This window comes from Thunnus albacares, chromosome 22 (assembly GCF_914725855.1).
Source record: "Thunnus albacares chromosome 22, fThuAlb1.1, whole genome shotgun sequence".
Classification (NCBI taxonomy): domain Eukaryota; kingdom Metazoa; phylum Chordata; class Actinopteri; order Scombriformes; family Scombridae; genus Thunnus; species Thunnus albacares.
Window position 1 is genome coordinate 19,002,498 of NC_058127.1, and position 14,166 is coordinate 19,016,663.

At 41.7% G+C, this 14,166-nt stretch overlaps 1 protein-coding gene across 3 annotated transcripts in view; it reads right to left on the reverse strand.

The window, feature by feature from the left end:
- The window catches only part of slc8a4b (solute carrier family 8 member 4b), a 109,267-nt gene that overhangs the window by 39,935 nt on the left and 55,166 nt on the right, over positions 1-14,166 (reverse strand). For all 3 annotated transcript variants that reach the window (XM_044341521.1, XM_044341522.1, XM_044341523.1), the window contains 3 exons: positions 13,778-13,874; positions 13,388-13,579; positions 11,356-11,548 (listed from right to left, as the gene is read on the reverse strand). In XM_044341521.1, the coding sequence (XP_044197456.1) occupies positions 11,356-11,548; positions 13,388-13,579; positions 13,778-13,874 (482 nt within the window). The remainder of the gene's footprint in view (positions 1-11,355; positions 11,549-13,387; positions 13,580-13,777; positions 13,875-14,166) is intronic.

Consider the following 14,166-nt stretch of genomic DNA (forward strand, 5'->3'; position numbering starts at 1 on the left):
CAAGAGCAGTGGTGTGAAAAGGAGGCTACGCACATGCAGATTGCTGACAAAGTGTTTAAAACTCTGAGAAAACTTGTTACATAAATGAAAAGATGGACGCCCAGTTGACTCGCCTTGGAGGTTCTACCCCGGCCTCCACGGTCAGTGAACTGAGCTCTGAGGCCTTTAATGTGGTCTTGGCGTGGCAGGGTGGTGGCTGCTGGTCCTCCAGTGGAATAGGGAGGCCCGGGGCAGATGTGAAGGGGTGGAGGGGGAGGTGGGGGGTAGGGGGGGGGTAAAGCGGGTGTCTCTGTTCCCTGTTGAGGCTCTAATCATGGGCATGGAAGGGCTGGGGACCGGCAGCCCGTTGCAGCTCACGGTAGGTCTCTGAGTCGTGATTACAGGGTGTGTGAAGTCCAAGGAGGGTTTGATCACAGGGATGCGCTGGCAAGAGTCAGTGTGCGCTTGTGCTTGTGCTTGTGCTGTGTGTGTTTGTGCGCGGGTGAGCGCAGGATCCTGACCAAAGGGTGTGTTTGTGTGACTGTGTGTATGCTTGGCAGAGAAAATTGCTGGGACTGCAAAGGCTAAAAAAACAACCACAGGGGAAGACGCAGGGCTAAGAAGTTCAAAAAAGAGACAGGGAGAGAGAGAGACTGAAAGAGAACAGAAACAGGGAATGACAGGGATGCTAAATGGTGGAATTGTATAACAAAGACATAGAGGCATGAGGATAAAGAGCAGACAGGGAGAGTTAAAAAAAAAAAGGCAGACAGCCAGACACAGAGAGAAGCAGCAGCGTTAGCATTTCAAAGTCGCTTCAACTGAAAGCTGTTTTGCGTTTTAGCGTTCCACCTTCCGATACCTGTCGAAACCACTGCTGTAAAACACTTAACTGCGACTTCAACTTCACCTGTCAGCTTGTGGGTTTCATCAAGACCCACAAATCAATAGACTTTCCTACAGTTAAACAGAAGCACTGAGAAGACAAAGACACTGAGAAGGAGACAGAGAGAGAGAGGAGCCAGAGGCAGGGATTAAAAATGGGTTAAAATTGTGTTTAGAGGAAGCCAGAAGTGCTCTGTAGTTGTGTGTGTGTGTGTGTGTGTGTGTTTGTATGTGTGTGTGTGAGGCCTTGCCAGTCGAATTACTGTAGTATGGAGAAAATGTCAATAGGCAAACAACAGACGGTGGGTGCCACATCGATTTCAATACACGGCTGAAACATGATACACACAGGCTCACACACATGAAGAGAACGGACGTGCAAACACACACACACACACACACATAGAAAGCTTCTAAAGTTGTTGAGGATGTTGACTTAAGCTACTTAAGTTTGACTGCTGTGACATTAGAGGAGATGAAGAGAAAGACGGAGAGAAAATAGAGAAGGATGGAGAGGGAGGAGGAACAAAAGGAGGCAGAGAGGAAAACGAAAAAGACAGCGAAAGAATCTATTTTTTCTTCTTCTCTCTAATGCATCTTTATTTTTACTCTGTCATTCAACCCCTCACTTTTTTTTTTTTTTAATCTCTTTCTGTCCTCCGTCTTTCTCTCCGTCATGCAGACCATGACTGCGCCAGAATGTGATTTGCTGTTTAATCTTCGTAATCCATTTGGCCAATGAATGTTTCCCTTTACTAATTAAAGAACAAACAATGGACGTGTCTCTCTCGCAAATGAACGCGCGCACGCTCGCTCGCGGTCGCAGAGAATGACGGCATTTTCACATCTGACAATAGACGCTAGAGAGAGGGAATAGAAGATGGAATCAATAGATGGTAGCAGATAGAAAATGAAAAACGGGAGGAGAGAAATAACATGTAGCACAGAGAAACAGCGGGAGACGGGGAGTGTAATGTAACGTTCATGGTGTTGAAACTTTCAGACACGACGGCAGAAAAACAAATCCTTAGAAGAAAACGAGAGATCAAAAAAACAACAAAGCTCCTGCTTCTACTCCCATAATTTCTCCCTTTAATCTTTTTCTTTCTTTCTATGTTTCTGTCTGTTTCTGTCGTCTCCCCTTTGTTGTGCTTACAATGGGTAGGATCAAAAGTTGCTAAGGCAACAAACAGGGAAAAAAGACAACCCTGTCATCGTTATAGAGACGGAGGAATCCAATAGAGAAGGGGGTGAGGGGATGTGGGGGTGTAAAGGGGGTTGAAAGTGTTTATCTGCCCATTAGCAGGTTGTTATTTGAACCTGAAAGGATGTAGGGAGTGTGGGATGGTGGCAAATACATCAGAGGATGCAGGATTGAAACCTGTCCTGAAAGGTACAATGTGCTTTCTGACTGTCTAATGTTATGCAAAGCTCAAGGAGTCTTAATTTGTACGGTACCTTCTATACTGGCAGGCTGTTAAATCCTGCTGCTCAGTAAGTTTTAACACAGACTTTCTCCTTGTGGTTGGAAAAAAGGTGTAAATGACATCTAAGCTAGTTTAAAGTGAGACTTATGAAAGAAGAAATGGCACATTTTTCATCTTATGAATGGGGAAGTCATGCAGGCAAAAAAGGAATTGATCTTTTCTAAGAAGACTTTTTTTCGAGTTTGGTGAGGGTGGCCGACACTGTACTACTTCAATGCCAGCTCTCACCTTCTCCTGACGACTCTGCTGTTATATGTTACCAAATTAACTGCAAGCAATCAAAATGGAAGCAACCTCAAAACTCACTCTCAGCACTGTGTGACAAAGTTTAGCTTGTTAAGCAGTTCCGCTGGTGACTGACTGACATGTTTTTCCCTTGGATATCGTGGCTTTATGTGCCGCTGAGATCTTTCAATACAACAAATTGTAGACTGTATATAAAGATGACGTACCAAAGTGTGATGTCACTAATTGGTTTACATTGGAGCTGGTTTAAAGCCCAGACTTGCTGCTTATAGTCAGCAGCATCTTTCCCGTTTGGAGCGAGGACCTTCCAAAGAAGGAGTGCAGGGTGTTACTTTTCATGCCCGAAGCTAACGCTAGCTTACTGGGAACACCAAGGCTAACATTAGCAAGTTTAGCTAAATTGTGCTATCAGGGCAGGAATTGTAATCAAGTAACAAGTAATAAGTAATAAAGTAATTGTATCAAAATATTATAACAATAGTTCAACTATAATTTCCAAAATGACCATCAGCATATTGAGGGCCTGAATTTAGCCACTGAGACCACAATGACTTGTTGAAACAAATGAAACTTTGTAATTCTAGCAAGAAGCTAATGCTTTTTGAATGGGAATCAACTGGAGCCAAGCATTGTACTTTAAAGTACTTCCAACAACCTCAAGACGTGGTAGTTACTGCTTGCTACAAAGCTGTATACTCAACCTGACATACTCACTGCCAATCTGCAGCTTGGGGGCTAACATTAGCTAACTTAAGCCAAACTGAAACTAGATATTCACTGACATTACCGAGTCAGTTTGCAGCTTCAATTGTTAAAACAAAGTTACATTGTCTCATTTTGAAAATATCATGTTTGTCCAGTTACCTTTAGAAACAAAAATACACTGGCAGACACAACAACATGGCCTCAGAAATGCAATATAGGCTGTATTACCAGAGGCTGTTTTTAACCGTATTAAAGGGTTTTAGGGTGGATATTTTCTAATACCAACTCTGGCATATAAATATACCCAGCAGGAAGCAGCATGCATACTAACCAACCAGAGTGCATGCTTTGCTTGTGAAATATCAAACTACCACTTGACAATATCAGCGAGATACAAAATATGCTAATATCCCAATAATAACATGTCTAGCGTCAAATTTGTGTGTTTGTACTGTATGATGGGGTGAGTGTACCATCACCCAAGATGCAAAGCACTTAGGCTGTTAAATTCTGGTATTTGCACAGTCACAACCACTAAACAACACACGCTTGGACTTTCAACACTGAAGAATAAAAAAAGCTGCTGTCTGAAACCAGTTTTGTCCAAATATATTGAAATGATAAGCTGTTTATTAAGCAATATACTGATAAGCAGGAAGGGCAGACATGCTGATTATTTGGAGAATGCTAGAATGCTAAAGACGTTTAGGAGTGTGTGCGTGTGTGTGTGTGTGTGTGTGTGAGGGAAAGAGGAGATGTTGTGACACTCGCTAGATGAGCAACAAACATGACTGTGAGGAAGTGCAGCGAGCGGTTGTCCACACACACACACACACACACGCACCTGCAGCAGCAAGCAAGCTTAAACACTCACACAAACATGAATGCATCTGTATGTGCGTACACAGACAGACACACGCACGGTACGCACACATACAACAAGCGGCTCTCGGGGATTTGGAGTTCAAAGGATGTTTTATTTTGGGAACAGCTTTGGGTTAGTCACCCTACTTTGGTGACAGACGGAGAAACAGGTTGCAAATATCAAACACTTTACAAGCACTGTGACACGCGCAAACACCCACCCACACCCACACGAGCATCCGCAAACATGCACTCTCGCTTTCCTTGTAGTTCCTCCGCCTCTCTCTTAATTCCAAGAAACATCTTGCCAAAGGGAGAATGTGCTGCTTAAAACTTACAAGCTGACTTCTTCACCAGCAGCAAAATATGATCACAGCTCTTCTGACAGCTTTGTCAAAAACACTAAGAACTTGTGTTTGTGCTTCATTCACACATAACAAAACATGGCAGGATGCCTCGATTACACAAGATAAACTCAATATTGTGCAATGGTAATTTTAGCTAGTGCACTTTTATGATGTTTAAGTCCTAATAGAAGAAAAAAACAGATTCTTTCTCCTTCATGTAATGACTGAAAGGTTGTTAAAGCTTTGAATTTCTCTATATGTTGATAGCAGTTTACACAGGGCTGTAAGAGCAATACTCTGATTTACAGAGTTTAGAGAATGCTGTTTTTTTGATACTACATTTGTTTGTGGGGTTCCAAGTTATGTTGAAAAGAAAAAACTGGAAGCTATTTGAGTTGACGGGAACGTTAAGCAGCTTTGTCTTGTTAAATTTGGGAAGTCTGGCTACACTTCAACAACACCAGCTAATGTTAGATTTGCAAAACAAACAAGTTAGTCCTCATCCTAAAAGTGTTTTCTCTTGTAACGTCAAAAGTGAAAACATTCTGTTGAAATACAGAAACACAGGTCTATATTACAATGAGATCATCAGATTTGACATTTTTCCTTATCGTTATTATAGGAATAATTAGTTACACTACTCTCTTAACTGGTGAGGATACAGACTTTCTGCCTGGGACCTGTTAGCCTTAGCTTCAGTCTTTTAGCATGATATTATGATGTTATGTTATGATGATATCATGTGCGTATTTGAGATCCCTTTTACAGAGTTCTCGTTTTAAAATGAGTCAGTTAGAAACATTAAAAAGTCAGCTGGAGACTGTGGTTTACAAACATTCTTATAGCTAATGTTAGCTTAATTAGCTAGCTGTCTATAGCTCATAAAATCTGCCAGTGACAGTCATTTTAGCCGTCAAAATTGATGGGTGCTGGCCAGAAATGAGAAGCCAGTTTTTGTCTACCTCTTTCAAAAATAAAGGTTTCAAAAATGTTTCAAAAATGACTGAGACTTTAGATTGTAAATCTGCCAACGTTATTATTGTAAGCTGCATTACGCGTCATGCTAGAGGAGAAAGGCAGCAAAGCTTGTTGAGTGAAAGTATAAAAAATGAATCCATTAGTGCAACTTTTAGGAACACAGAAAAAGGTTAGGTACAGCTATGTGTGTACAATGACATATTGAAATGTTTCAGTGCTCATGGCAATAATTCCCCAAGAAACTTTCATCTACCAAAAAATGCTGGAGGTGGTTTGCTACGTAATGTGAGCGCATTCACACGCACACACATAAATACACATACATAGGGCGATGCAGTAATTGAACAGATGTTGGCACAGTTTGGTGGCGACACCTGTTTGAAATTTATAATGAGCAGCCAGGGGAGAGGACCACACACACACACACGGGGAGTCGTCTGTGTCTTGGCTGTGACTCTGTTGCAGGTCAGAGGAAGGCTAAGAATAAACTGACCCTGCTGAGTCTCTCCTTCTCTGTCTAACACACACACGCACACACACACACACACAGTTCACTTTGAGTTTGACTTCTGCATACACATGTCCTCTGATTAACAAAAACAACAAGAGAGAGAAAACAGATAGATTGAGAGAGAAAACCAAGAGAGACTCATCAGCTCTGTTGGCAAACAGGAGAGGGATATAAAAGAAGAATTAATAGGCTGAACAGAGTGAATTCACTCGTTCCTGCAGCATATTCAACACAGTGAATAATGCAGATTCAGTTATCATATGCATGGATAGTTATGATAATATCGATTCACAGATATTACAGATATGCACTGTATATCTATACTGTATGTGACTCCCCATAGACTGATACTGAATGAATTCCACAAGCGAAAGAAGAGCGCACTGATAATAACACACTGACATAAGCACATTTTTCTTTCTTTCACTCCCTTTCTTCATCACCTCTGTCCTCAGTTAGTCATCAAATCATGAAACACAGAAATCTTCTTCTCCCTTCTTCTCATTCCATCCTTCACTCTTCAACTCCACATCGCTTTCTATTTCCTTCCCCTCCTTCCTTTGTATGAATGTGTAGTTAAGGACTGCATATCAAAACACACTTATCATTCCACTAGTATTCATGCCTCAAGCAATTTTTGTGGTGCTGCACTGTTTTCCCTCTGATGTGAATGGCAGGATGGACTCCTGGTGAGCACACTGCCTGAAATTGGGGGTTCACAATTTGAAGTGGTACTCTAATAATTTAGTATTGCACTTCCATAACGTTGGGGGATGTACACAAGACAGATAAATAAAATGAATGGCTACGATCAAAGCAGCAAAGGCATATTCCGATATTCTGAATTGTAGTCCAAAACAATGGATCCTACACTTCCCATAATGCAACTTCATAGCATCTGTCTGATAACAAGTCTTCCAAACTGCACACCATCAGTTTATTCTGTAAATTTGTAGCCGTCAAGCCCAAAGTGAGATTATCATGATATCATTATGACATCATCAGGGTCATTTTCTCAGACTCGAGAAAGCACCTCTAGAGCCACAGGAGAAAAAAAACACATCTGTTTTCACAGGCTGAGTATCACTCTTCATTACCAGCAAACTGACATGTATGCATAAAATTGATGGAGTGCCCCTTTAAAACGATCCACCTTACTGAAGTGTCAAATAGGAAGATGCTGAATGAATTCGCTCCAGGGAAAACTGACCTGAAACCTGACCTTTGATCTCTAATGAAGGTTAAAAAGGGGAAAGTGGATTTCCTAACAGGGTACATCACTTTATTTAACTCGAGCTGAAGCTTTCTTCTCCTTCTCTCCCTTCCTCACACCCTTTTCTTCTATCTTCCTCTTTGTCTCCCCACCTTTCCCGCGTTCAGCTCCAGTGCCTTTTAGATTTTCTGCAAGATATTTCACTACCGCCGTCATCCTCCCTGCCTTTCTCTCAGTCCGTCCTCCTACTTTTACCGCTTTACTTGTTTCCCCAAAACTTTTGAGAGAGCTCAGTCAAATAGACAGAATAAACAAGAAAAGTGACAGATTAATAAAGGGTTGCTAAAAATGCAGGAAATAGACAAAAGGAACGGGGGGAGGAGGCAGAGCGGAGTAAACAAAACTATTATGCATGAGTGAAGGAAGACATAACTGTGGGAGGGACAAGGCAGAATAGAGGGAGAGTGTGGACGGTGAATTATGTCTGGGTTGTGATCCAGCTAAATTGCCTTGGCAGTAAGTTCCTTATTCTGAGTAAAGGGTTAGATGAAGATGGATGGATGGAGAGGAAATAGAAGTCAGAGGAGGAGAGAAAGAGAGGTGCAGGGTGAGGAACAGACAACATGATGGGATGAGGGGTGTCAGGTAAAAAGAAAGGGGAGACAAAAGTGTAAATAAGTAAAGGTGAAAGCCAGAAAAGGAGGAAGATGCTAATGAAGAAGAGTGGAGGGCGATAAGGGAGGGAGGAGAGACGTGAGATGACAGAGAGGTGAGGGTAGAGGAGAAGGTGAAGAAGGGAGGGATCGAGGGAGGATGCAGGAGGCGGATGACAAAACTCATGCTGCGTGGAAGAAAATCTAAAAATATACAAGACAGAAATATGGGGGGATGGGAGAAACAAGGGGAGAGATGACAGAGAAGAACAAGAGAGAAAGAAAGAAATGGGCATATAGAGCAAATCCAAGGTCAATGAAGGCTGAAATTTAATGCGGCTACGACAGAAAAGAGGGAAAAAAGGGGGATATCGAGGGAGGAAAGGCACAAATGAGCACGGCGGATGAAAGGAGGTTTACATTAGTGTGGGGGAAGGGGGGATTTTTTGACAAGAGAGGAGAGAAAACACACAGGGAGCCGCAGCAGCTAGAAAAGACATGAAAAGAAGAAGAAGAGTGGGATAAATAAATAGAGAGAAAGAGCTCATGGGATATTGATAATGAGGGAGGTTTTAAGCCACCTTAAGCCCAAAGTGGACACTTGATTGGACTTCTCATGAAGCAGCAGTGGATAGATGGATGGATGGATGGATGGATGGATGGATGGACTGAGAGGATATGTACAATATGCCTGGATGAGGACCGTATTGCATATAAAAAGTATAAAAGCAAATACTACAGAGTGAAACGGACAAAACAAAACAAGGTATAAGCTCAGACGAGACAGAGAAGACAGCACAGGAGAGATTAAGTGTGAGGGATAAAGAAGGAGGTGAAGAAAAGAGAGAGTGGGGGGGGGGAGAGAAAAACAACAGGGCGACTAGATCAATATACCAGAGGGGCTCCTCTCCTCCACATCCCGGTCTCCCTCTCCTCACACTCCTTTACATGGAAACATCGGATTATCGATCCATCGCCTCCCTTTCCTCCGCTGTCGCTCCTCTCATCCAGCTTTTCCAAGGCAACCGCTTTAAAGCCTCTCAGTTTTCTTCAGTGTTTGATCCCGACCGTTCGATTTTGTTGATCTTTCTTCATCTTACTGCCTGGCTTTTTTTTTTTAAAAGATGGACAAACCAGACGGAAAATCAGAAGGCAAAGTGAGCCAGCGGGAGAGCTCATGAGGGCCTATGTTAGAAGATCTGGAAATTCCCTGTTTGGAGAAAATATCTTAAGATTTTTAATGTTTTCCTCATCTTGTTTGTGCAATTTGTTTCTCTGTTTGACGAAAGAATCTTAACTGAAGGTCCACTTACTAGCTAGAGTCTCAAATGTATCATATAGTCTTCATCAGCAGATGGAGTTTGCTCAGTTGTCATGAAGACAGATCTGTTTGCAGTGCAGTTTACACATCTGCTTTAGTACTTGTTATGGTTTCATTTCACTTTTAGGACTTTCTTTAGGACTTCAGTTAAAATTTGTAGAATAATATTTCATTCTTGACTTTGGAAATAGTAGTTTGACAAAACTACAGCTGTACTTTTGTGATTACTGTAACTGTTTAGTCAAACTGAGACTAAACTTTCATGTTTCACATTTTAACTCGTTTTTATTCCGGTTTGTCCATCTTTTCAAAAAGTCAAAGAGAGTAAGGGCATTTTCAAACCTGTGTTGTTTAGTCCAGTTGAATCGGACTCTGGTTCGATGGTGCAGTACAACCGTACCGACATCCTGTGAGGAAGTGGTCTTGGTCTGGTCCCAAGTGAGTTCTGGAGCGGTTTGTTAGTGGTGGACACAGCTAACCAATGAGCAGAGTGAACATTCTCACTTTTGTTGATACATTTTGGTTCGCTTGGATTTGTGAAAAGAAACTGAATCAATGGGAAACACGCCAAGTTTAGAAACTCATCCACCGATTTGGACCACAGCAAACAAATACAGGTTTGAAAACAGTCTAAGAGACACTTATACAGCTGAGTGACAGCAGATCAACAATAATGCTAGAGCACTATTACTGCAGCAGAGACACAATCCAATTTGACTGAGTCTTCTTATTTTACAGTAAAATAAAAGGCTAAGATAGTTAAGCCCGAGATATGATTCTCCACTGACGTAAGCTGCTTAAAAGAAAACAGATGAGCAGTAATATACGGATAGGTCATTTTAGTACTTTTATAAGTTGTCATCTCTGCCTGCGCTGCGTCATATTGTATCTGTTTTAAAAGCCTTTTAAATGTGTTGAATCTATTGTGTAACTACTAAAAAAAACAAATGATTTCAGTCATTACATGATTACATGAGTCCTGCTTGCTGAATGTCGGTGTATGTGCCCCAATCAAAAGTCCTTTCATTGTGATTCTCAGATTCTTCATAAATACAAGGCCCGCACCGCTAGTCTAGCAGAGGAAGATGCTCACCGTTTCTTACTGTTAACTCTTAACCCACAAAGTCCCAACCTTTAATGTGCAAAATATCCTGTTCATACTTACCTCTATAATCCTGTTGTACAGTAGCAAACACACCAACCGTACCAACCTCTGATCTGGTGCAATCTCTACAGTGTATCTCTCTCTTCCTCTATAGCCCCCCCTCACTCCTCTCTCATCCCCTCCTGACCTCACTGTTCACTAACCGGCATTAAAAGTAGTGCTTGCGTCAATGATAGTACACAATTATGCACACATAGGCCTAATTATGCTTGAGAGGATACTCACGCACACATGCAAACACACACTGCCCTTGTGGTGACACTCCTACCTAGAGGCTGGCTGGTATCAGCTGGCAAGCCTCTTGCCCATTTGTAAAATCTAGTCTCTAGGTAGACACACAAATTACTGTTCAACCTTAACCCGTTTCTCACCTCTCACCTTGCCAATCAAACAGCACCCTAAAGGAACGGGAACTGGTCTAACCTTTGCTCCTAACATCTGAAACTGAAACTGTTCCTCACACAGACACACAAACAGAGCACCTGCTTTATAGGCACCAGGAGGCGCTGAGGAAACTGCATTCCCAACTGCTTTATGTATTGGTCAATTTAACACTGCTAACATCAGCATATTAAAAATGCATGTGCCCAAGGACGCAGGAGCAATTTTGCAAGTGTGTGTGTGTGTGTGTGTGTGAATGTGGACACGTGTGTAAGCATTTTAATGCAGAGTAGCCTACCTTGAAGAGTGGCATTATTACACTGTTATCTCTCTAATAGAGCTATTTATACTGTGAATGCATGTTAAATGCTCAATTAACCCACACAGTGATTTCTGAATGGGAGTCAATCACACAGAAAGGAAACTAGAAAGAAGAATGTGTCAGTGGTAATCCAAAAATATGTCAGTCACCTTTAAGTGCAACAAAAACCATCGTTTAGGGGAAATTAAGGAGTATACCAGGGTTTTCCGAGATGTTGTTCAAAGGTAGCTTTGGAGGTTCTCCGATGTTTCGTTTCAAAGATTGCATAAACAGTTACTGACAATGTCTTCGTACTCACATGGTCTCGTCATTTTGAAACTCCAGCTTGCCAGCGGCCAGTTCGTAGTCCTCCCCTCCTTTAGCGGTGCCATCCAGGGTTCGGTAAGGGACGGCTACCAGGCCTCGAGCCCCTGATGTCCGGAGCACCTTCACCTCCATCACACCGACGCTCTCACTCACTCTCTGACTGGCGCTCTCAAAGGTAAAGATACCTGAGGAGGAAGAAAAGAAGAAAGAAAAAAAAGAAGAGAGAATATTTCACAGGGGAGAATCACTAGAAAGGTAAAAGATATGGTTGATAAATGCCCACGCTCTCACTCACTCACTAGCTTGCTCTCCAACGTGTACGGTATACTGTTTATAGTGAGAGGATAATAGATCACCACCCACTCTCTCCAGATAAAAGATAATATGCTATTAGGTAAACACCCACTCTTCACTCATCCTCCCACACTTTCATTCTCTCTCGGTGTTCATCAAAGTCCTGTAACTGAAAAAGTGGTGACACTGAGGGGATTGGAACTTTTAATAACGTTCTTATGATACCTTTTTGTGGATAATGTGGGACTACATGCCGAAGCAAAGCAATTAATCTATCTGAAATCAACACTAAGCTACAGCAAAAAAACCTGCTGCTGAGGTGCACACAATCTATTAAAATTATTTTAAATTATTACAGAACCAGTTCTCAACATCTAACTTGTGCATTTGTCACACTGTCTGTTAAGCATGCCCCACTTTGCCCAAAAGATTAAAGACCATCTTAAATTAAGATTCATTTTTCCTGAGAAATTCTTGACTTGTGTACATTTTGGTCTAAATTATAATGGCCAGAAAGAGAAAGTATAACTTTGATTTATGTTTCTATGACAATGACAGAGCTCCCTATATTTGTGTTTTCTAGAGGGTGTGAATTTTTGGTACCACTCACAATGTTGGTACTGGTAATCTGGCAAAATATCTGTGTGGCACTGAAAATAGTTTCCTAATATCATTTCAGTTCCAACAGCCACACAGGCAGCTAACCCGTTGGGTAGTGTTGTCGTTGTTAGTCGTTGATAGTGCTATCAGTGATTTGAGCAGTCCCCATACGTTACTCTGTGACTTTGTATGCTACTTCATGTCATAATTCAAATTATGGTGTAATGTACAAAGTGCTGAAGTTACAGGACTACTTGTTGCTGTGAGTTTTGACAGTCTGGTCATTTGCTATCACCACAACTGGATCCATGAAAGAGAGACTAGACACAGTCCTTTGTATATTAAACACAACACTGAGTGTGCAGGTGCTGCCGATGACTCAGCATGTTTTTGATAACATGAACGAAAAGTTAAGGTGAGTGAGAATGTGTGCTTAAGTTAGCTGGGATAAGTACAAGCAAGTTAACTTAACTTGCTAGCTTCTGATTGGAACACAAACTTATCAGCACGATGGGTGCAAATGTTGTAAAAGGACAGACAATGTCTGTCAACCAATGTCGTGGGAAACGCCCTCTCAAAGGCTTAAAGTATATGCTGCATTCACGTATTTGTGTATCAGTCACACCATAATTATGAGCTGTCAAGACAGAAGAACTGTACAGTACCAGGCTAAAGTTTGGACACACTTTCTCATTCAAGTGAATGGGAAGGTGTGTCCAAACATAGCCTCCTATAGTAGTTTTAATTCTGACTCAGACATATTCCACTTGGGGAAAAGGACTACAGATGTGGCAACAAAGCAGTGGAAAAATTGGTAAATAAAATAAAAAATCAACACTTTTACAATTGATTCAGCAAATTTAAAATGTGAAATGTGTTTAAAATGTGCTTCATTAACTAAACTTAACAAGACACAACAGAAGGAGCTAATTTAAGATATCTAAGTGATATGACTTCGAGGCAAGCAGTGGAGGTAGCCATCCTGGAATAATGTGTTCCAAAAACAGTTTTATCTTGCACAATGCACAGTATTTGCAATATCATTTTAATGAATATTTCTTTACACAAGTAGACCAAATGTATTCTAAGTTATAAACAGTAAAGAGACACAACTCCTGCGTCACTCTTACCTGCGTGATCGTCATCGTAAATGGTCACTGTGGCTGTGTGGTTGTCACCCAACACAGCTTTGGGGGTGGCAGTGGCATCCAGAGGGGCAGTGCCAATCTCAGGGTAACCAACCACTCGGGGGTTACTGAGGTGAACGTAGAAATACTCATCCTCCTCAAAGATGTCATCATCTATCACCCCGACTGTGATCTCTGTTAAAACAATTGTATGTCACTTCAGGATGTTATTTTTGGTACAAGATAGTTATGCAGAAATCATATTTTAGTAGAAGCCAGTGGGAAGAAATCTGCCTCTGGTGCTGCAGATGATCTCTCTTATTTGAGCCTCAGTCTCACCGACATGTTTTTTGAAAATATGTCATGAATTATTGTTGTCACCGTTGCGTTTACCTTTGAGGGTCTCTCCTGGCTTAAACAGCAGAGTTCCCTCAGCGAACTCATAATCTGAACCTGCGTTTGCTGTACCGTCCTCTGTGCGATAATCCACCTGGGAGAGATAGGAACACAGCGAGATGGGAAGTGGGGTGAGACGAGGGGGAGGGAGCGAAAGAGCCGTCAAAGATGAAACAGAAGTGAACAGATATGAAAAGGGCAGATAAACACAAAGGGAGAGGGAGAACAGAGAAGAAGAGAGACATAGAGAAGGATAGCGAAGGAAGAGAGGAGAAGCATTTGGGGAGTTAGGAACAGAGGGTGAGAGAGAACAAGAAAAACAGCTTCATTAAACCAAGCCCTCTGGTCAGATACAGTCTGATAATAAAGACTTTGAAGCTAGTGCA